Genomic DNA, 21,761 nt, shown 5'->3' on the forward strand with positions numbered 1-21,761 from the left:
CGGAATCTGTGAAGCTTTATTTCCAATCAGCTTATGCATATCTACTGAAGAGAGAAACAAACGCACGACCCAGCCTGGTTTCCATTCCATCTGCACTAATGCAAAATAAATAAATAAACTAATACCTTAAATACAACCAGAGCGCTGTGCTTCCAAAGAGGGCAGGGCGGGGCCACAATCAGAGTTTATAGAAAAACAGCATTGTCAAATGGATCAAATCAGGATCAAAAGACATCAGCAAAATGAAGGTGCAGCGTTAACGTATAACCCTCAACACCAGTCATTATTCATATGAGCATTATTTATTGCTTCGGATATTTGCATTTGAAGAACAGCCTGCACCTTAAATATGATAATATAACACAACTGGTTATGTGACACAACTGTGCTACTAACACTCCACTCCTTTGTGTCACCGCTCAAAACCCTTAAAATGAAACATTGTAATCTTCAGTTTGTTCCATAACATGAGCATAAATGAGCTTAGTCAGTCTCCTGCTGCAGACACAGCAGTGAGTTATGTTATCAACAATATTGGCAGGTGATCATCAAAGCCTAATTAACAAAGTCATCTATAAAACCGAATGGTTAGAGAAGCACTGCGAGACTCGAGCGCAAGCTTTTGTACTGCGTCTCCCAGCCTGGCCTGCGAAGCACTGGAGGAACAGCGCGCTGCTGGAACTGGACCACAGGAGCTGGCGTATTTACACGCTTCCTAACTAGCACCGCACGCACAGAAGCTGCCACTATACAGTAAACCTGCTCGTCGTTATTTACATACGCGGGAAGCTGCCCCTTCTAGAAAAAGTAGCAAAAGAAATGAGCAGAAAGGTGAATGCACCCGCAGGCGGGTTTCAGTGCATTCGTAACGAGCTGTCGCACTCACCCAAGGCAACACATTGAGCATGGCTATTCATCTGCTTTTAACAAGGAAGGAAGGTCCCATGTGCCTGGGCCCGGGCCCGCGTTCCCGGACCCTCAGCCCACTTCCACGGAGTGAGAGTCGCGAGGGGAGAAGCCGGTGGCGAGTAGATTAAGATGGAGAGGATGTTTTTGCATAGCACTTGGCCCCGGCGTGCCGTCACCTGCTGTGGAGTCAAAGGGGGAAATAGGAACGGCAAAATGCTAAAAATGGAAACTATCAGCGGGAGGGAGGAATCTAAAATGAAACAAGGAAGATAAACGTTCAAACACAAGGCAAACGTGTCCCTAAAGCAACACACATGCAGAGTCCAGAGGTCTAGAAACACGTCTGGGATGAGGACGAGGCGCTTGGCATTGGTTCTGATCATGATGCAGTTACGGGTTCCGCTCACACGGCGCCTTTTATCACCGGCTCCCGGTTCAGATACGTGGCCCAGTAAACCAGGTTGAAGGTCCCGAACAGCACCGGGAAGACGATCCGGGACATCTTGTCGATCTTGCTGACGCTGTTGTAAGTCTTTTTGGGGTCGGGGGCCTTGGGCTCGGAGGGCTTGAGCTGCACGGCCGTGCTGTTAGAAATGGTGGCGATGGACGCGTCCTTGGTGAGGTTGGCTGTGTAATTCACCCCGGTGGAGCAGGTGTTGTTGGGCTTTTTGGAAAGAGCCAAAGGGTCTTTTTTCTGTGGATGAGGAAGAAGAAGAGTTTTTTTTTAAAGCTGCACCGATCAAAACACTAACTAGAGGACAAAGAAGAACCCTGCACATGCCTTGGGCTGTTGGGCCTCCATGGCCTTCTTCCCGTCCCAGGCCCAGCTCCTCTTGGTGAAGTAGTTGACGGTGGCAAACTCAATGAGGGCGGAGAAAACGAAGGCGTAGCACACGGCGATGAACCAGTCCATGGCGGTGGCGTAGGCCACTTTGGGAAGCGAGTTCCGGGCGCTGATGCTGAGGGTGGTCATGGTGAGCACTGTGGTCACACCTGATGGGACGGGGGAGAGTTCAGAGGTCAGACGCACCCAGGCACAGCGGAGTAAGAAGGCGCCGGGGTTCGGGACCCACCGAAAACGGTTCGCGCCGGCACCGACTCTCGATTGAGCCAGAAGGAAACCTGCGACAGGATCACGGTCATGAAGCACGGCATGTAGGTCTGGATCACGAAGTAGCCGATTTTCCTCTTCAGGTAAAAGTGGGCCATCATCACTGTGTACTGACCTGCAGGAAACGGAAGACTTTCACTTACAGTGTGTACAGTGTGTAGCCAAAACCCAAGCCAAGACATTTAGGGATAAATACAATATATTATGATTGATATGAATAGTAGTATTTATAGAAGTATAAATATGAGAGAATCCATTAAACACCCCCCCCCCCACTTTACAGGTGAGCTTCTGTGGTCTGGATAACCTTAACCTGTGGATTTTGGGTTTGAAATGACTTCACTGTCTCATTTAGACCATAATCTCACCGGTTTAACTAACTAATAAAAAGTATGTGATTATAACTATTTAATGTTTGAACCTCACCGGACAAACGATTTTGTTTGTGTGCACAAAGCGAGAACGGCACAGACAAACAGGTTGGAGGGTCAATCATCATATCCTGTTAACAGACTGAAGATTGCATGGGAAGGAATCTGTTTTTTTCTCAAAAATCCTGTCGAGCTGCGGAGGCTGATAAACTATAGAAAATCCACAGATGACTGCTGCTTTCTCCAGGCAAAATCGGATTTTTCTGTCTCGCTAATCCCTTGTCACAATCTGCATCCTGTGTATCTCTCTCGCTCTCCCTCTCTCTCTCCCCCCTCTCTCTCTCTTTCTAATGTGTGTGAGAGCGTGTAACAGGCAGTCCGTCCCATTCTGTCAGACCGGGCCGCAGCTGATCGGGGGACACGTATCCGTGCGCTGACTCAGACCTGGGCCGGTGGTGACTGCAACACAAGCAGGTGGACACATGAGCGGAGGAGGGGGGCTGAGGAGGAGCGGGGCGAGAGTTTGACCCACGGGCATCATGAGGAGGACGCCCGCCGTGCCAGCCGGCGGCCCTGCTCTGTGGTGGCACGACCGGCCCGCCCTCAGCCTCATCTGACCGCCTGCTGGGCTCGGAAGCGAATGGAAACCCCCACGGCGTGAAAAGATGCGGCTCTGGTGGATTTTACTGTCTGGGTTCTGGCGCGCGTGCGGGGAGCTGCCGTTCATAGCGGAGAACAACGCGGCCATGCTGGTCAACTGGTAGGTGTGTGTGTGTGTGTGTGTGTGTGTGTGTGTGTGTGTGTGTGTGTGTGTGTGTGTGTGTGTGTGTGTGTGTGTGTGTGTGTGTGTGTGTGTGTGTGTGTGTTTGCGCCCTGTACTGACACTAAGTGTTTCCTATCATCAGATCTATTCCCAAGTCTCTATTTTCATCCTCTTTGGCTTAACCCCGCGGGGTCAAAGGTCATCCCTGGCCCGCGTGAGCCCTTTGCTGAGCTATTCTTGGCTGGTTAAGGAGGGTTTGCACCTCAGATTAACCGTGCTAACTGAGGCCACGCCGCTCAGGTGCGTCTCTCCTCTGTAGCGGGTCAGCGCAGGGTGTGGGAGGACGCCCCGTTGAAAGCCTAGCGTAGCCTAGCGTCAAGCGTACGCGTTTTGGCGGCGGCGCCTGCACGCCGGCCGGCAGCGATCCCCACGGCGATGGGAACGCCTCCCCTGCCACGAAGCTGCCGCCAGCGGCCAGCACAAGTGTATTATCGTACTTCTTTACATAAGAGAATTAGGCGGATGCAGCCCGGCCCCTCCCCCCCGCGTCTCCACGGCAGCAGCCAATCCCACGCCGTGACGTCATTTAGTAAAAGCACAACCGATGGGCCTGCGCACGGATTAACCCTACAGACCCTGTGGCTCAGACCACAGATAAGTGATTTTTTTTTTTTGCCCCCCCTCATGCTTCTCCAGCCGCCCAAGCGACAGCTGGCCATGTGTGGGAGGTTTTCTCAAATCCTTGTGATTCATTCATTGCCTCTGTCCAGCTTGATCTGAAATCATTTCCTTGTCACAACATCACAGTAATAACAAAGCCTTGAATCATACAGTGGGGTGGGATCAGGGGCTTAACGTGGCTGCTCCGGCCTGACGGGCGGCGTGTCTTTACCTCGGCTCGTGTAGATGTCCTCCGTGCCCGCAGTCTGACCGATGAGATGGTACTGGTTGAGACGCGAGCCCTCCTCGGCCACCACCACCGACTTGGCCGCTCCCTGAGTCCACGTGTAGACCACCTCTGAGACGGGGTACGCGTCTAAGCCACAGATCAGAGGAGCGTTACTGCGTTCAGTAGAACAACGGTGACCGACTGACTGATCAGCAAAACAGCAGAATAAGCACCAATATGGGTTTTTCATTGATTTCATTTTATTGTTTAAATCAAGAGAACTCAGGCTCTTCAAGCAAAAATTATACTATCGTCTAATAATAGCACACGTTAATGCCCTCTGCCCTCAGTGCATGTTCACTCTGTTATTATCATGTTCAATACCAGCTTTTGTTGTTACTTTCCTTCGAGCAAAGATGAGTTTGATAAATGACTTGTTACGTGAAAACAGTTACGCAAACGCTACATTTTCTAGTCAGGTCCAGTTTAGAGAAGCAGGTTCAGACCATGTTTGACTGTGAACTGATTGAACTCTGATGGCAAATAGCCTCGCTCCTCAACAGGCGAAGATAAAGAGTAGCTGCAAAGACAGTTCACTCACTGTTCATGGCTTCAATCAGCTGACTCAGCAACATGTGTCACAGGCTGCTTCAATTCAGAATTGTTAGCTGCTGCTAGACCCGCAAAAGAAACGCTTCACAATACGTTTGGTGGATTCAGGTCTCTTCAGGTATCTAGTTGAATGATAGATGGATGATGGTAGAAGTTTACAGATGCTTTACACACATAAATATAACAAAGTTCAAATCTTTGCCAGAAAAACCTGATCAGCACTAATGGAACCTACAGTATGAGGAACCAGAATGATGGGTATAGAAACCAAAAGCATGAGCTTGAATTTGAGTCTAAGATTCCAGACTTCAAGTCAAAGAACAGATTTTCATCCAACAAAGAAGGTTATTTGTCAAACCCCTTAAATTGAAGATGAAAGTCTGTTCTTACAGTAAATGTTTTATTTAAAATTCAAGGTGGTGGTAGAGGAAGTACAAATTCCAAAAGTTGTTTACTTGTCTCCCCTCCCCCTACCTGCTCCTACTCTTCGTTTGTTTCTCCTTCTCTCAAATTAGATATTGTAATGCTTCTGTCTCAAACTTTGTAAGACCTTTCATGTTTGCATGTACTGTTGTTACAGATGAGGCCGACAAACCCACTCATTTAGGCCCTCACTCACCTTAGAGATGACGGCCTGACTGAACAAACATGACCTCAAACATACAAGAGTAAAAATAATTTAAGTGAGTAAAACTAAAACCTGGACTGAACAAGTAATACAAAAGAGTGACGTCATCATATAGATTCATAATATAGATTCATTTAGATTCTGATGACAGGAAACAAAGAAAGGGAGATGGAATAATCAGACAAAGCCAGTGACAGTAACACTGACAGGAAACCGGAACAGGAAGTGACCAGACAAACATGCCAGCGCCTCACAACTACAGGTGCACGGCTGGTTTGTGTAGTTATCCAGTTTGTGTATGTACAGTATTAAACATCCAATTGTCCTCACAGGTTTACTGTTCACTGGAGATACTCTCCTCCTATTATTGAGGTCTTTCCTACAGTCCATGAGGTTCTCATACAGTATGTTCACAGCCTCAGTCTGTGCTGTTGCGGACTTTCTCCTACGTGTATTATAGATGACAGATAACAGATAAGACAGGATACAACTATTCATAGAATTCTGCCTTCGTACACACAAAACATACTGTCTAAATACACCAGGGAGCTAAAAAGTCTCCAGACATTATCTTCACATAAATATAAAAGTAAAAGAGTGAAGTTCCTTCAATGAACCACGTCTCACTGCTTGTCTTGATGTAATACAAACTATTTTAAACTTCATCCGCCTCCTGTAAACAGAGATACAACTGCGTCTACATGGAGTCAGGCTGAGGCCATGACAGGTGATTAACGTGACACTGAAGCTCTGCTGTCACTTGAGCTTATAGCTGCTGGCCGTCCATCAGGTCAAAGGACAATCAGTGTAAACAAAGTCAAAGTTAGTTCTGTTTCAGTTTTTCAGTTTTCTCTTTGAACTGAGTGCTGAGCTCGGCCTGCAGCTCCAACAGGAACTGTAGAACCTCCGTTGTCTTAGTTCCTCTACCTGTAGTACTGGAGCTCATACAGCCTCGGTGAGCTGCTCTGATCATCCCCACCCACGGCCTCGGCCGCAGGTCACACTGGCCAAAGCAGCTCTGCACTGTAAATGTCAAGACACAGAGGGTGTGGCCCTGCGTCTGAATCCTGAGCTAACCCTCCATACATCAGCACTGGGGAACACCTTAAATGCTAATCTTAAGCTTCCAAGACAGGAGCTCCCCAGACATTTTTATAGCCCTGGAGCTGATTGCAGCAGCCTAACTAGCTTAGGAGTCATGGGAAGACTGGGCACCAGCCACAAGCGCGGTTTACCTAAGCATGTACATGGTGCAGGATGTTTGAAGGTTATCTTACTTGTAGTGTGTGTGTGTGTGTGTGTGTGTGTGTGTGTGTGTGTGTGTGTGTGTGTGTGTGTGTGTGTGTGTGTGTGTGTGTGTGTGTATGTGTGTGTGTGTGTGTGTGTGTGTGTGTGCGTGCATGTGTGTGTGTGTGAAATAATTCCCATTAAATATAGCTGAGGCATTGGAGGATGCAGCAGAGCAACCCTGACATGTTGATTAATGGCTTAATCAGGAGCAGGGTGTCAGTGGCTTCATGGTTATCTCCTGCATCGCAACAAAAATAGCTTCGCACCTGAGGGACACAGGCTGTCAAACACAGTGGGGTACAGGCGCTCCTATGTAAGACCTGGCCACGCCACAATTCTCACCGGGGGACAAAAATACACTGGAAAAATACAATGCAACTTTTCCCGCATCATTGAAAAGCTGCATTTGTTCATAGGCTTTACTCACAGCTGCCAAATTTAAGAGGACAAGCATGGGCGTCCATTGGAAAATCCTCCAACTGCATGGGGCATTCTGCTGAGATAGTGAGTCTGGAAGAAATAAACAGGCCATCATCATCATCATATATCATTATTGTAGATTTGTTTCATTTGAGTTGAGTCTTGTTTCTCATTAGTGTGTCTCAAAAGGTTAACAGCAGTAAATGTAATTTCCCCAACACAGAGCAATAAGTAACTGAGCCACCAGGGACTCTTGATGATATCTATTAAGGCAGAATGATGTTATGGTGTGCTAAAAGTCAGCTCTGGAATTATCTGGGAAAACTTCAGAGGGTTGTTATATGAAGTAACGGTGCCATCTGCCTGTAGAAAGGCAGTAGAGCACACAGTCAATAAGTCAATAAGTATTTGTTGCGTTTACTTGGTGAGGAAGGCTCCGTCATTCTGAGTCCATACTGCCCCCTGCTGGCCACCAAAAGGCAGAGCCGCAGTAATCTATTGTTACAGTAGAGCTGAATGCTTAATATTTATCCTAGAAATAATCAGACGTGTGAATAAACAGGACCCCGGAAGCTAATCAGCTGCACATTGACCAGCTGTGACATTTAAATGCTGCTTTTTATGCCATTTATCCCAGATGTTTTTCAGTGACATATAATAATAATAAGTGTACTGCAACGTTTGAGAGTCTGTAGTGAAAATTGATGGAAGACTGGTTGAATTAAATAAGCACCCGCAGCATTTCATTCCTTCATTTTCATTCCTTTCTGATTTTACAGACGTGAACTGATGACATCACATGGTCTTGTCTTTATATAACAATAACATGCTCCTGAACATGAGACAGTGCTAAATGGCTTTAATTAGTCAAATATATAAGACACATAAATCATAATGAGTGGTGATGACAGTGCAGACTAGCAGAACAAGGAACATGCTGACATGGTTGTTATTTCACATACATGTACAGGTTATGCTGCAGATTCAAGTGGGTTCTTTGCCCTGTGGTGACTGACGGTATTACTGCGAGCTTTGCACTGCTTGAATCGAAGAGCCTTCCTCTGAGGGGGTATTTTCATGGAACACTAGCCAGGGCACTGTACACTACTTGTTCTCTGAACAGCCAGGAGAGGAGAGTGACGCATGCATGAAATGTTTCCGTAATAGTCTTCTTCCCAGAACACAGACGCATTAACAGCTCTAGTGAAACGGCTCTAGTGTTCGCAAATGTGCTGTAGATTTGTAGCTATTCCAACGTGGATCAATATTCATTTTTGACAAGCAGCCAAGTACATTTCCTCCAACTTCCTTTGTTAATATTTGATTTAGAGGATTCATTGTCTTGATAAGATGATGACGTAGTGCTAAAAATGAAAGTGAATGGAAATGAGGTGTTTCTGTCGAGTATTGAGCGTCTCCTCCTGCAGCGTGAACTGTAAAATGTTCTGTAAATGGGTAAAGTAGTTTGCTTTGACTGAAAGAATTCTGTGCTCCGTTTAAGCCAAAGGTTCTATAATGTGGAGCAGTGGAACATCCAAAGCGTTGGGTCACACTAAACTATTCCTCTGACCTCCAGGTGACCAGTGACCAGACAGCACGATGACGCATCACTGCATCACTGAGACGGGGTTTTACAGCAGCAGGGCTCCTAAAACCCATTACCAAACAATTACAACAGATAGATAGATTGATTTTATTTTATTTCTCATGTCTCTGGACTTAATTGGATAAGGTTTCTAGACAACGTCATCGGCCTGTGAGGGTTTAACTGTGGCACCGCTCACCTCATGGTGTACAGAAGGGTCCCATCGTCTTTGAGCCGCAGCAGTTTGTTAGGCGTGGTCATGTTATGAGCGATGGATTTCTTCCCGTTCAGGAAGAAGGTGTCGGGGGTCCAGATGTTACTGGCCAGAAGGTTATTCAGGGGAAGCATCTCCATCGGGCCTTTGAAGCAAAGTCTCTCATCTTTCCAGCTTTGACGGAAGAACACGTCGATAGTGTACTCCTGCAGAGGGAGGCATCACATCATACCCAGTACATACAGTACTGCATGCCCACCAGCGCCGCAACTAGGATAGCTAGAGCCTAGATAGCCAAGGGATCTATGACATATCAATAGAGTGACAAAGGAAATCCATCACTGTCGCACAGCACCAGGTGACGTCATTAGAACAAAAACATTCAAATTTGCTGTTATTGTAGGAGGAAGAAACCCACCAGCTGTTATGGTTACCATTCCTTTATTTCTATTAATGAATGCTGGCATGATCGCATCTTTAATGTTTTCACCTAAAGAATATCACAAATCATCATGAGCTGATTATTAAGCTTGTTGGCCACTAAACTCATCTAATTAGTTACTGCAGCTGCAGAACATTACAAAGCATTTTTAGAGACTCAGCAGCATCTTGTTCGACACGTGGAGCATATGACAATGTTTAGGTCAAAAGGTCATTTTAAAAGCTTGTTTTAAAATGCTTAATTTCCAAAATGTCTTACTTTCAACATTCAAATATCAGGTCAGTTAGTCATTTTCAAAAAGTTGTCACATGACCTCAAATCCTTTGACCTCTTTATATACAGTATAAAGCCCTTCTTACCATTTCAGTGTCTGACACTGGACCAAAGCTTGTGACAAAGATGTTGGTTTTAATCTCCGTCACCTTCTCTGTAAGAGGAGACAGCATTATTTGAGATTGTCACTTCAATGAATGTGCATAATACTTATATTCAATATATTCAGCCTTGTCTGTTCTGAATATGATGACCTAATGTAACTTTAACAGAAGAAATAAAAATGATATACCACACTCCCCAACTCACATTTTACTACTGTACCTATCAAATACTACTAGAAACCACTGAGTTCCACTAATGACTGCAAGTGTGAATAGAGATATTAAAAGACTGTTGCCATCATATTATCAGAGGTTTTTAAGGTTTGCATAGCATGGCCATAATACTGACTATCAGCCACAACTGAAACACTTGCATGGACTTAAACTCCCTCACGCCTGATCATGCGGTTCAGGCAAGTACATCACAGGATGCAGAAGTTGTATGACAGGAACAAAATTGTGTTGAAGGTGATACGTTTAGTGGGCTCACCTCCAAGTCCAGGACGCAGTCTGTTGTCGTACCCGTCCAGCAGACCATCAAGGATGCGCGTGAAGACGGTAATGTTGTCATTTATTTCAGCCTCCTTGGGAGTTCCAGTTACTTCCTGTGAGAGGCTGAATATGATTTACAATAAAATACATATAATTTAAAATCAATACAGTAGTTGAAACCAACTTATTACAGAAGCTTTTGGTGTTCACTAAAATGATTTGCTGTGGAGTCCTGACAAAGAAGCATCACCGGAGTCAGTTCCATACCTCGGACGGCAGGTGGTGCTCACAAGCAGCACACAGACCCACAGGCGCCTCATTGCGAAGTTGTGGCAGCACATTCCATCGCCCATTCCTGAAACAAGTCGTGCTTCATGAACCGAGTCTTCTTGTCCCTGTTCGTCTGACACCTATTCCATCTTCAATGACGCGTCCTCCCTTCCGTCTCAAAGCGCGAGCTAAGTAACACATAATAACAAATCACACATGAGCGCAGCTTCATGAAAACAGCTGAATTCGCAGGCGTTCACTACGTCGGACGATCTGCACTTAGCGCGTAGGAGAGAAGCCGATAAATGATAAAAAAGCAAATACACAGGATGGAGGTGGATGTAATGCAGCAGTCTGGTTCCATCTGTGCATAGTTGCACAGGCAGCATCTGCCCGTCCTGCAGACGGCAGCCTGCATTTAAGTTCTCATTTCCTTATCAGACTTGTAAACTCTGTCCGTTATTTGTTAGACTCCGATCCGGATGCACGGGCCTCTTACTTCGCGTTTTCTGTAGCACTTCTGACGGGACTCGAGCTGAGATATGGTTCCTACTGTATCACCGCGTGGCCAGTCGGAGGTGCACGCGTGAAAAGCCTGTGCAATCCCGCAATCCTCGCTCTGCCGCAGCCGGACTCCTCATTTACAGCAAATGGCTTCAGTGTGGCCGCAACTACACGCACGCCGGACCGCGTCCTCCTCCTTCACGACTGCCTCGTGCACAGAATTCTGCCCAGAGCAAAGTGCGTGTACCTCTTTTCCGTCGGCGTTCATCCCCGCGGTGCGCGGACGGTGTGAAGCGTCTACGCGGCGCAGCGGCGACGGACCTCGGCTGCACTGTGCGCCACTGTAGCCTGTTCTTCTCCAAATACGCACACGTCCCACTACAACTCCCGCTGACCTATAACGACGCTCTGCCGCACAGAGGCTGAGCCGCAGTTGCCAGAGCTCACCACGCAAGACGATGCGCAGTCAAACTTCTCCCGGCGCCGCAGATTCCCCGCACGCAGATGGCGATGGATTTCAAAATCTGGCTTCAATTGTGGAGGAGCCTTCATCCAGCACTGGCGTGCACGTCGGGAAGAGAGGAAAACATAGCGACTAAATGTAGCTGTCAGCGGGGTGTATTCAGTCCCAGAGCGATTGAATTGATGCCAACGAGAGAATCAAGAGTTCCCAACACTTGTGCTGAGTGAACATCCTCTAGTTCGGTCACTGGGGAGCTGCGAGTGCGCAGCCAGCGTTGCGGAGCATGCAGGACTCTACGCAGCGCAAATAGACTTTAGTGACATTTGAACAGATGAGCGTGCAGCGGTGCGGGAGAGGATAGGCTGCAGTGGAGGGGAGAGGGTGTGAGGAGGTGGGAGAAGCAGGTGATGACGGAGAGGCAGGAAGAAAAGGAAGCAATGAGCGAATGGAGTGCTGCAAAGACAAGCAGAGGGGTCTCCAAACAGAAAACACCCCTCTGTGCATTATGGATAGAATGGAAATTGAAATGCTTGGCCAAGGTTTTTACTGCATCTGACGTTGTTGTTTTAAATGACATGCAGTGACACTGAATACACTCAACTGCCCAAATCTAGTAGGAACAGTGGCATCAATGAGGTTTATAGACAGATCACGTACAATAAGTGACCCAAACATAGTGCATAGGTTTACTTATCAAATCAAATCAGAACCAGGACACAATTTCTTAATAAGCTAAAACAAACGCACATTATATTAACTTTTCTTACAGTAAATGCATTTTACATTTGAAATCACAGTGAGAACTGATGCTGGATTGTAGCCTGATGTAGGGTATTGAAATCTGAAGAGTAAAAGTGAGACCGGAGCATCTCATTACCAGTCATGTGATTGTGTGTGTTTTAAACTGCTTTATTAACACGTCATTTTTTTGATGGTTCAGCCAATAGCCATTCTGACATGCTGTATGTGGGACACACCCTAAATAACAGCAGTTTCTTGGTGAATGGTCCAGATTGCAAGAGGAGACAATATCCCACACATGTCTACCAAAAGTACAGTCCAAACAGAACCCTGCAGTAAATATATGTCATCTTTCATTTCTACCAGAATTAGGGTCATGTCAATGTATTGATGCAGATCGTAACACTGACTTCTTGTGTTGACAGGAACGCTGTTGATGGGAACAAAAAGCTCTACGCCATTTACGATACAAGGTAAGAATCACTTCCTTTATGTTGTTGTCTTTTGGATATTAATAAAAGAAAATTGTATGAAAGTATCAGATGCCCAGTCTATTTAATGGCTAAACAGACCCTGAGATTTTTCAGAAGGAAAAGAAAAGCTATAAAAAGGTTAGAGGTAACATGTAACAGGAAAGGGCCTAAAAGACATCTCATCAGGATCACATAAGCAATAAATAGAAGTCAAAGAGTGTACACACACACACACACACACACACACACACACACACACACACACACACACACACACACACACACACACACACACTTTAGACCTACAAAACAAGGAGGTCAGTAGATATATGTTGCATATATATGGAAACAAAAAAATGATCTGTGTGCATCTGTAAGCAGTCACTTAGGCTGCTTGGGAGCTCCTTATGTTTTATAAAAAAGCTAAATAATAATAATAATAATAATAATATAATGTTATTGTTGCTCACACGCACGCGCGCGCGCGCACACAGTCACTTCCAGGTTTTAGGAACCTCTGCTCCACTAAGTCTGATGCCACCGTTTATTTAAACAACCTCCTAAACTGTATACATCCGTCACACGTGACCTCTCTTCATTAGCGGGGCCGTCTACGCACGCTGACGTAAAGTCATCTTCCGAACTCCGAGCTATCTAGGAGCTTCCCCCGAGACCCCCCCCCCGGTGGCACGTGGATCCGTATTTGAATTCTTTGACAGACATTTTGTAGTGTGAGCTGAAAGCTGGCAGCCGCGGGATGGAGACGCGGGGCGCCGCGCGCGAGGCTCACTTCCCGGAGACGAACGCAGCCCGACGTCCCGGTAAAGGCGCCCGCGCCTCGCGGAGCGCGTTAGCGAGGCGCGAGCCGGCGGCGAACATCATGTGGAGGACGTGTCACCTGATTTAGGGGCAGCCCTGCGCCGCGGCCGCTTCCTTTAGTCATCTGTTGAAGGCTGGACAGCGCGCAGACACGCAGACACCGCGCGAGGGATGTGGGGGAGCGGGAGAACGGGGCGCGTGGACGTTATTTCGCTGCCGCTGCTCGTCGCAGTGATGTGTTGCGCCCAGAGGTGAGTGTCTGGGACCGTGCGCGTGCGTGCGTGTCTTCGCAGAGAGTTACGTCCGGATTCTTTTCTCCGTTTCAGCGTCAACGAACCGGGGAACATGTCTTTCGTCAAAGAGACAGTGGACAAACTGCTGAAGGGATACGACATCCGGCTGCGGCCGGACTTTGGAGGTACCGAAGTGTGTGTGGGCTCCTCCGTTGTGTTGCTGTGCATTTAGCCCGAGGCCAACGTTAACTGTGCTGCGTACGTGCGTCCTCAGGTCCACCGGTTGCTGTCGGCATGAGTCTAGACGTGGCCAGTATCGACATGGTGTCAGAAGTCAACATGGTAAGATCAACACGCACCCTCATCCATTCATCTGCACCGTCATACGCCATATACTATAATAATAAATAATTCATTCAGATTGAGTGAATCACTTGGCAGGTTTTGCTCATCCACTTGGCAGATATTCATATTAAAATCAACCTGTACAGTAAATGCTGCTATTCCAAGCTGTTTACTGATGCTACTGTACAACCCCAATACGTAGTAACGGATTTTATTACCTTTAATAATAGATCGCTGGTATTTATATGTATGTACTGTACAGTATTGTGCATAAATAAAACCACTAGTTGCTACTTGCAAACACCCACTGTTTGACTAACTCTGATCTGAAAGCGAAATTAGCAAAAACAGATGAAAAACACTAGATCGAAATAGTCCAATATGTAAAAGGAGAAGAGTTTGTAGCAGTGAAGCTGTTTATCCCCGTGTTTTCCAGAGTGGTTTGGTCATCTGTTGTATTAGATTATGGGCACTAGTATGGTTTTGTATCCTGGTTCACTGGCTATGTGGCTTTAGTGTTGCCTTCATGGTCCTGTGATAAGATAAGGTCAATAAGTGCTGTCGCCTTGTCCTCTCCTTTAAATCTAGATACTACAGCAGACCTCCAGTGTGTGTGTGTGTGTGTGTGTGTGTGTGTGTGTGTGTGTGTGTGTGTGTGTGTGTGTGTGTGCGTGCCTGCGTGTGTGTTGGGGCAGCCACATCAAACGCTCTCAACAGTTTAATACCTCTACGCCATATATCATTGGCCTAAACTGCTGACAGAGCTTGATGCCTGATCACATGGTACCAAGAGGAAATAGCCCCTGACATGCTGTCCTGACAAGTATGCACGATGAAATGTACCCGTGGTGCATCTTAATGCGTCTCAGCGCGGCAGCAGAAGCGCTGGAAACCACAGAGAAGCTAAACACTCCCAGTGAGAATGGAGATGCATATTTCTCAAATGAGGTGGTGCCCATTGTTTGTCATGTTAGTCTAAGTGTGGTTGCGCTACAGAAGAAGCCAGGGCAAAATCATTATACAGGCACATACTATATTATAATAGGCGCAGTTCTTCCTGTTAACTCAATTAGCATTTGAATTTGGATTTCTCGTGTAAGTAAGTGATTGTAGTATAGTTTTATTGGTGCTACAGTAAATAGACAAAAAATGTGAAAACCTATAGATTAAAACAGTCTTCAGCCTTTTGATTGTGCTTCATTTTGTGCAAGTAATGTATATTTTTCATCCTCTGAGCAGTTATGATGGGTTTACGTTAGCATCGCTGCATACCTGAAGCCACACCTCTTCCACTTTGCTTGGCCTCCTCACAGGCGGCCGTAATCTGTGTTAATGGTTCTTGGCATGCAGATGGAGCTGGACACATCTAGAAAACAAGACAGTTAACAAATATTCACTGGTTGTCAGTAGTCAAAGTGAAGATGTACTGTATGTGGTATCACACACTCAGGGACAAAGAGGAATCATCAGTCAGGCTGCTTGAGCAAATTACACTCTGCTGTGGTTTACGAAGCTAAATGACCTCACATAAGCGCTGCTTTCATTAATTTCTACAGTTCTTTCATCTGAATTCCCAGAGTTATGGATCTTCTTTTAACTTGCCCTTAACTGCTGAATAAGGACCTCAACAAAATGATGTTGCCCCTTTCTCTCTTGCCTGTGCTGCAGTGCAGTTCCCCCTCCAGAGGGCTTTGACATTTGGAGCATCTTCTCACATTTTGCTCACCAGAGCGTCTCAGGGCTGCAGATGAACCTGCATGTTTATGAAGCGTCCCCCTCGTGCACTGGGATTGTGTAGTGAACCACAGTTTATTAAACAACCATGCTGTGCCTCACGTTTAAATAGAAGGTGGACATCATCATGTGTTACGCGCTCAGTTTTGGTTGTTGCTAATTCTCAGTTTGGGCTAAAATTTCAATTTACCTGTAAATAGGTCAATAAACAGTAGCTTCTGCTGTATATAGTAACAGCTGTAATAGCTGAGTAAATCCTTTACATTTTAAGTGTTTAGTGAGGATATTCAGTATCTTATCTATGATGTGACTTTAGATGTGACTGTACTATATATATACTAGTGGAATATATGGAGTAGTACTGACGTTTTCTTCCTTCTCGTGTAGTCGTGGTGAAGCAAAGGGCATTGCATAGCTGATTCACTACGACAGTGGCAGAACCAGCTGTACTGACCGGGTTAATAAAATGATCTCATGCTGTCATACAACACAATTTGACAAGCGTCTTTCGTAGATTGACTGTACCAGTAGCAATGCTTGGTTTAGTGAGTGGTTATTTCCGGGTCTTTATAGACTGTAAATGTCCAAATGAAGGTTTTATCAATGCTAGTATTGCTGTCTTATACTGACTTACTATATGACTGAGTCAGATTAGCTGGGAGTAGATTTAGATGGATAATTTCTGTAAGAGCTTCCATGTTACTACTCTTTGTGTTCTACACACACTATGATCCTTGGCCTTGTGTTGTCCAGACAAACCGTGGATGTTTTATTCTTAGTGTTTAAGTTAAGATAATTAGTTTCCTATAGTACACTTTGATTCATGCCACCTCTGTCAGATGTGAACTTTTATTAAGCCTTCACAGAATTTATGGAGACAAGTCAAAACATGGAGTAGATGCAGATAATTAACAGTGTTTCCGTCTGTAGTACAAATGTAAAGTCGTTGTCATAATAGAGTTCGAGCAGTAGAATGAAGTTATGTTTTTGGCATTTTGCTTCTGTTTGTCCACACACTGAATATAAAATGGAAGATGTGAGTGAAGCCAAGACTTTCAGCTTTATTTCAAGGGGTCTGACCAAACCGTGGAATTAAGCATTCATTTACATACCCTTAAATAATGTACTGTAATAATTACACGGCCAGGACTGTTCAACCGGAGGAACTAAAATGGTTCTGTGTAAAGAAAGGATGCTGTCATTAGCCTAAAACAACACTGTGCAACAGGAATGAACTGAGGAAAGGATACGTTGCAGGAATGAACTGGCAGCTCAGCTTCAGCTAAAAGCCTGGAAGACCACAGAATTCTACCCACGGTTTGCAAGAAGCCTTTCACAGCGTCTAGAGCCATGATGGTGGGAAGAGGAAGGTTTAGAGAAGTACAGCAGCAGGACTGGACCAAAGAACCACCATGCGTCAAACATGGTGGAGGCAGTGTCATAGTGGCTGCCAGTGGAGCGAGCCCATGGGAGATTAATGATGCCCTGACTGCTAAGAAAAGTATCAGGAGGAAGTTTGAGGTGAAACCCTGCCAACTGATAAGACTCCACTGTTGCAAATGTATAATAGCAAACAGGAAAGACGTGGGATATTCTTCCCTGGCCAGTCACTCACCTACTGCACTGTATCTCAACCCTTCAAAGCAGTTTTGATAGACTGAAGTGTCGCTTGAGAAGCTGGTTAGGGGTGTTTTCACACGCATGTGTGTGTAAATGTGCGTTATTTGCAGTAGCTTTTATCTGTTAACAGGATCAGACGCTGCATTTAGTAAATCAGAGTCCGTTGTTGGATCTGCTGTAAGAGCAGAGGCGTGGGGGAACAGATTAGATCTGCAATGCAGTGCATGTCTCTTCATATGCTTCAACCACTCTTCTAGAAGTGGGAGACTTTTATGACTTTCTTATATTCTACTGTTGATTACTAATAAGCAATAAAGAAAAGCTAAATGCATTAAGAACGTTTACACAAAAAGTTGTTATTTAAAAATGTGTCACTTGTGTCATGATCTGTAATTGTGTTGCTCTGCTGCATGTCTGGTTCCAATGTGAAGAGAGGACGAGAAAAAGGGAAAGTTGACTGAAGTTGTTTATCTCACTGACCTTTAGGAAAAGCTGGATGCTTTCTGTTCCACATACACAGGTTTTCCTCCGCGGGGAATCATTTGACATTACTAAAAGGAGATTTGGAGCAAAGCAGGAGACATTTTGAGGGAAGCGCTGATGATGAAATGTTGCTTTAACCCCTTGATATCTGCTCTGTAGCTTTAGAGTAATTCAGCAGGTATAATTAAACATTCGGAGGCTCCACCTGATCATCAGGCTGTTTTCTTATTCTACTAACGACAGCTACAGACCAAATCCGATGCCTTGACAAGATCTTTAGCTGTTTTCACATACTATGAGTAAACCTGTCTTTTATTAATAACAACAGCCAGACTCTCAAACAGTTTGGGCCCAATATAATCTGTGTGGGAGAACCACAGAGCTTGTTGTCTAGGAGATGCAATTATTAACATATTTCTGACTTTGTCCTTGTTACCCAGACATTTCATGCCATCGTACTCCAGGAACACGATTTATTGTATATTTATGAGGAATCTGTCCAAGTTCCTAGACTTTGCACAGAATCAACTGTTCAGGACAGAATCCACCTTAAAATGTAAAGTTCAGTAGGAACTCCCAGTGGTGATGTTTGTCATCTAGCCTCAGTATGACTCAGCAGGAAGACTTATTCATCATTGTGCTAAAACACCCATCCATTTAAACCTTTTACATTGTCCACCTCCTGCCTACTGCAGGGAAAGTGTCACCCTTAAAAACCCATACTACAGATGTTGTATTATACATTCCAAACCAAAAGGCCTCAGGCCCCAGGTACTCACAAGGTACAGTAAGGAAACCTCAGCTAGAAATACCGTACTAGTGTAGTCCACAGCACAACATGCTGAGTTTGGCAGTGTGCAGGAGCAGTGCTGCATTTAGTGTTACACAACGGTGTGTTGGAATATAAAGGCGCTGTGCAGCAAATCACTTCCACTATCGCTCCGACAGAGGGCTGGAAATGAAAACGCAACTTCAGGGGTTTTAATGTCACAAAGTCACAGTAATGTTCCAGCTGTCACCTTAATAATGTAGACCCTATTTTAAATTTTTATATGGAAAACTAACTACATTACTTTACACTAGTTAAGTTACTTTTAAGTGGTTGTACTTTTTCTTTTTTTAAAACATTGTTTGTTTTTTAATTGATGAAATAATGTATGAATGCAGCTGTTTCTGATGCCTGCATCGGTGATTTTAAAATGCTGAATACATGGTAACAGATAAATAAACTGGATTAATAGCTGAGATGTTTCAAGATGGCTCAAGTTTGCATAAATACCTAACACTTACTACCTGGATCTTGCAAGAGATCACGTGATCACCTGCTAGCTTTCAATTCAGCTCATTCTGATTATTCCTTTTGATGCTTCTATGCTCCACAGAAATAGCTCCCCATCACTTTGCTCTCATCACATAATAGTTCTTACAAGAAGCCTGTTTGTGCGATGATGAAATAAAATCATTTAGTAAAGTGTTTGTTAAAGGATGTGTGGGAGAACGCAGAGCGATGAAACTATTAAATGCATGATTTGTAAAACATATATAGTAGGCTTCTGAATCCTACCGGGAACACTTAGCTGTCATACCGAGTGATGAAAGCTCACACTCTTGCGCAGGGCAAGCGTCTCTGAGCGCTATTCCTGTATTCCCAGCAGATATCCCGGTGTAAAGTTGACGTAGACGATGTTTGACTGGCACACAGTAACCGTGTCTGAGTACGAGATGTGAACTCCGTGAGCCGAGGATGACACGACAGTCTCATCCTCCCGCTGGGACTCGTTTAGTCCCTGATGCTGGAAGCAAAGCGCTTTCTCGTGCGCTCTGCACAGCTGACAAAGCACAGCGTCACTCCTTGGTGCCCCTAAATACCAAAATAAATGACATCTACAGGTGCTTTCATAATGTTTGGTAGTCAGCTGCTTGAAAGCATGTGTTATCAAGCAGTTATCGGTGCAGTGCAAGAAACTAATGGTCTGCACTTCCACTTCATTTGCAATGAAACCAGATGATAATTCAATATTTTCATTAACTACAGTACATTCAGTTAGTGTTTTACAAGATTCATGTGTCACAGTCAATGGCTGCTTCACCAGCACATCCCATTCGTTTTGAATTATAATCACACACTTCTCGCTGTTGTTCTGTGTCTTCACAGCTGTGTGTGTTTGTTAACTGGCGGGACTGGTTCTCGGTTCTCCACTTGGACGCTTCACACAGAACAGCCTTTTTGCATGATTTTGTTTTCCTGTCCACGTATAAATAACATGAATCGACATCCATGAGGTTGGATCTGGAGATCTAAAGCTGCCCAAAATAGCTGCGGTCCAGACATGAAGCAAGCGGGTTGGTAGATGGGCTCCAACTCTGTAGTATACACTAAGAGCTGTTGTGTAAAGCTGATTCACCCATCCCACACCTCTGCTGCATGTGGGAGGGAGTGTAATGAGAGCATTCTGTTCGCAGAGGGTGAAGGCATCTCTAAGAAGATAAAAAATAAAACAGCGTGCCTCAAGCATGGGCTTCGCTGGAAGAACACTCAGCCACTGCTTACTACAGAATTAACACCTTCCCACAGTCATTGATTTGTCTTTTTCTAGCTTTTTTCTGAAGACTAAAGACTTCTTATTTTCAATAATTGAAAACCCTGCACTCGTAGTAGTGGCAACGCAGTAGATGTACTGTGTAAACACAGGCTCATATGATCAACTGTTCATACACTGTACTTATTATGTCATACTGTTATTTTGTGCGTATTTTATCAGTGGTGCGTTCACTGTACTCTCATTGACTCATGTTACTTAAAAGGTTCTGTATTAAGAATGGAAGGCACAGCTTTTTTCTCCAAAGCAAACCCAGGCTGAACCTTTTATTAGGTATGTGCCATTGCACCCAGCAGATTGAAATGTGGGCACTTTCAGCTCGGCCAAGTTCGTGTTTATTTCCTGAGACCTGCTTATTTATTTAAAACATTATTCAGCGGGACAAATCCAAGCGAGCAAAGAGCTGCATTACAACATGAAAATACCACCGTACAGTACGTTATAGGTTGTGGGTGTGCATTTCTTCCTGTACAGGACCTGCACATTATTACATACAAGTCTAAACTGTTCCTGCTTCCAATGCTGCATTGTCCGTTGCATTTTGGACAGCACTTACAGTATGTCTGCTGTTGTTTCCACAGGACTACACGCTGACTATGTACTTCCAGCAGTACTGGAGAGATAAGAGACTGGCCTACGCTGGGATCCCTCTCAACCTGACGTTAGACAACAGAGTAGCAGACCAGCTATGGGTTCCGGACACCTACTTCCTTAATGACAAGAAGTCCTTTGTGCACGGTGTCACTGTGAAGAACCGCATGATTCGACTCCACCCAGATGGCACCGTCCTCTACGGCCTCAGGTGAGCGCTCGTCATTTCCCAAGATGAGGGATTCTCCTCTGGCTCCAGGTCTGTGACGTGAAAAGGCATCAGGCACTGGCATCAAGTGTCGCTTGATTTGTTAATTGCAACTCAGGAGGAATGTTTAACACACTGGCACCACGGAGTGTAAATTAAAGGTGCAATATGCAATTTTAGAATGTGCATTGAACTGTGCTACCACATTTGCTGTTGTTGTAGGCTGCAGGTAATTTCACTCTTCCCAGTGTTTTTTCCTGTTGTTTTATTTGTTTCTGCCCGTTGGCCATTTGCTGCCATACCTGAACACAGGTTTTCACTGTGTATGACTCCATTAAAAACCTTTCTGTTGGGGCCTAATGCAAAAAAAGATGGAGCGCTACTTGATTTCCACAAGATCCAAATATGACTCACTCTTATTGTTTTACATGGTGATGCACTTACATTAGGTAGATGAGTAAATCTAATCGCCTTGCTCTCTTGTTTGCTTTACATACTGTAACTATTGTGCATGAAGTGGTTAAATGTTTTCTTTCTTGAAGACATTTCTAATGTAATTCTCATGAGTTAATGT

General features: G+C 45.0%; 2 protein-coding genes across 6 annotated transcripts in view; one reads left to right on the forward strand and one right to left on the reverse strand.

Moving 5' to 3' along the window:
• gabra5 (gamma-aminobutyric acid type A receptor subunit alpha5) lies at nucleotides 1-11,012 on the reverse strand. The gene is made up of 10 exons (XM_029146291.3): nucleotides 10,873-11,012; nucleotides 10,371-10,561; nucleotides 10,102-10,226; nucleotides 9,594-9,661; nucleotides 8,778-8,998; nucleotides 7,001-7,083; nucleotides 4,047-4,190; nucleotides 1,983-2,135; nucleotides 1,691-1,902; nucleotides 1-1,603 (listed from the first exon to the last, which is right to left on the reverse strand). Exons 2-10 carry the CDS (start codon nucleotides 10,454-10,456, stop codon nucleotides 1,313-1,315), a joined length of 1,383 nt encoding a protein of 460 aa, XP_029002124.1. The 5' UTR covers nucleotides 10,457-10,561; nucleotides 10,873-11,012; the 3' UTR covers nucleotides 1-1,312.
• gabrb3 (gamma-aminobutyric acid type A receptor subunit beta3) overlaps nucleotides 2,788-21,761 on the forward strand; it is a 25,559-nt gene continuing 6,585 nt past the window's right edge. The window contains exons 1-6 of one of the 5 annotated variants that reach the window (XM_055508065.1): nucleotides 11,764-11,879; nucleotides 12,281-12,416; nucleotides 12,507-12,554; nucleotides 13,700-13,791; nucleotides 13,881-13,948; nucleotides 20,970-21,190. In XM_055508065.1, the coding sequence (XP_055364040.1) occupies nucleotides 11,786-11,879; nucleotides 12,281-12,416; nucleotides 12,507-12,554; nucleotides 13,700-13,791; nucleotides 13,881-13,948; nucleotides 20,970-21,190 (659 nt within the window). In that variant the 5' untranslated portion in view covers nucleotides 11,764-11,785. Of the gene's footprint in view, nucleotides 3,152-11,763; nucleotides 11,880-12,280; nucleotides 12,417-12,506; nucleotides 12,555-13,227; nucleotides 13,625-13,699; nucleotides 13,792-13,880; nucleotides 13,949-20,969; nucleotides 21,191-21,761 lie in introns of those variants that run through there. The other 4 variants (XM_029146283.3, XM_029146284.3, XM_029146285.3 and 1 more) reach the window with 4 other exon arrangements.

This window comes from Betta splendens, chromosome 4, assembly GCF_900634795.4.
Source record: "Betta splendens chromosome 4, fBetSpl5.4, whole genome shotgun sequence".
Classification (NCBI taxonomy): Eukaryota; Metazoa; Chordata; class Actinopteri; order Anabantiformes; family Osphronemidae; genus Betta; species Betta splendens.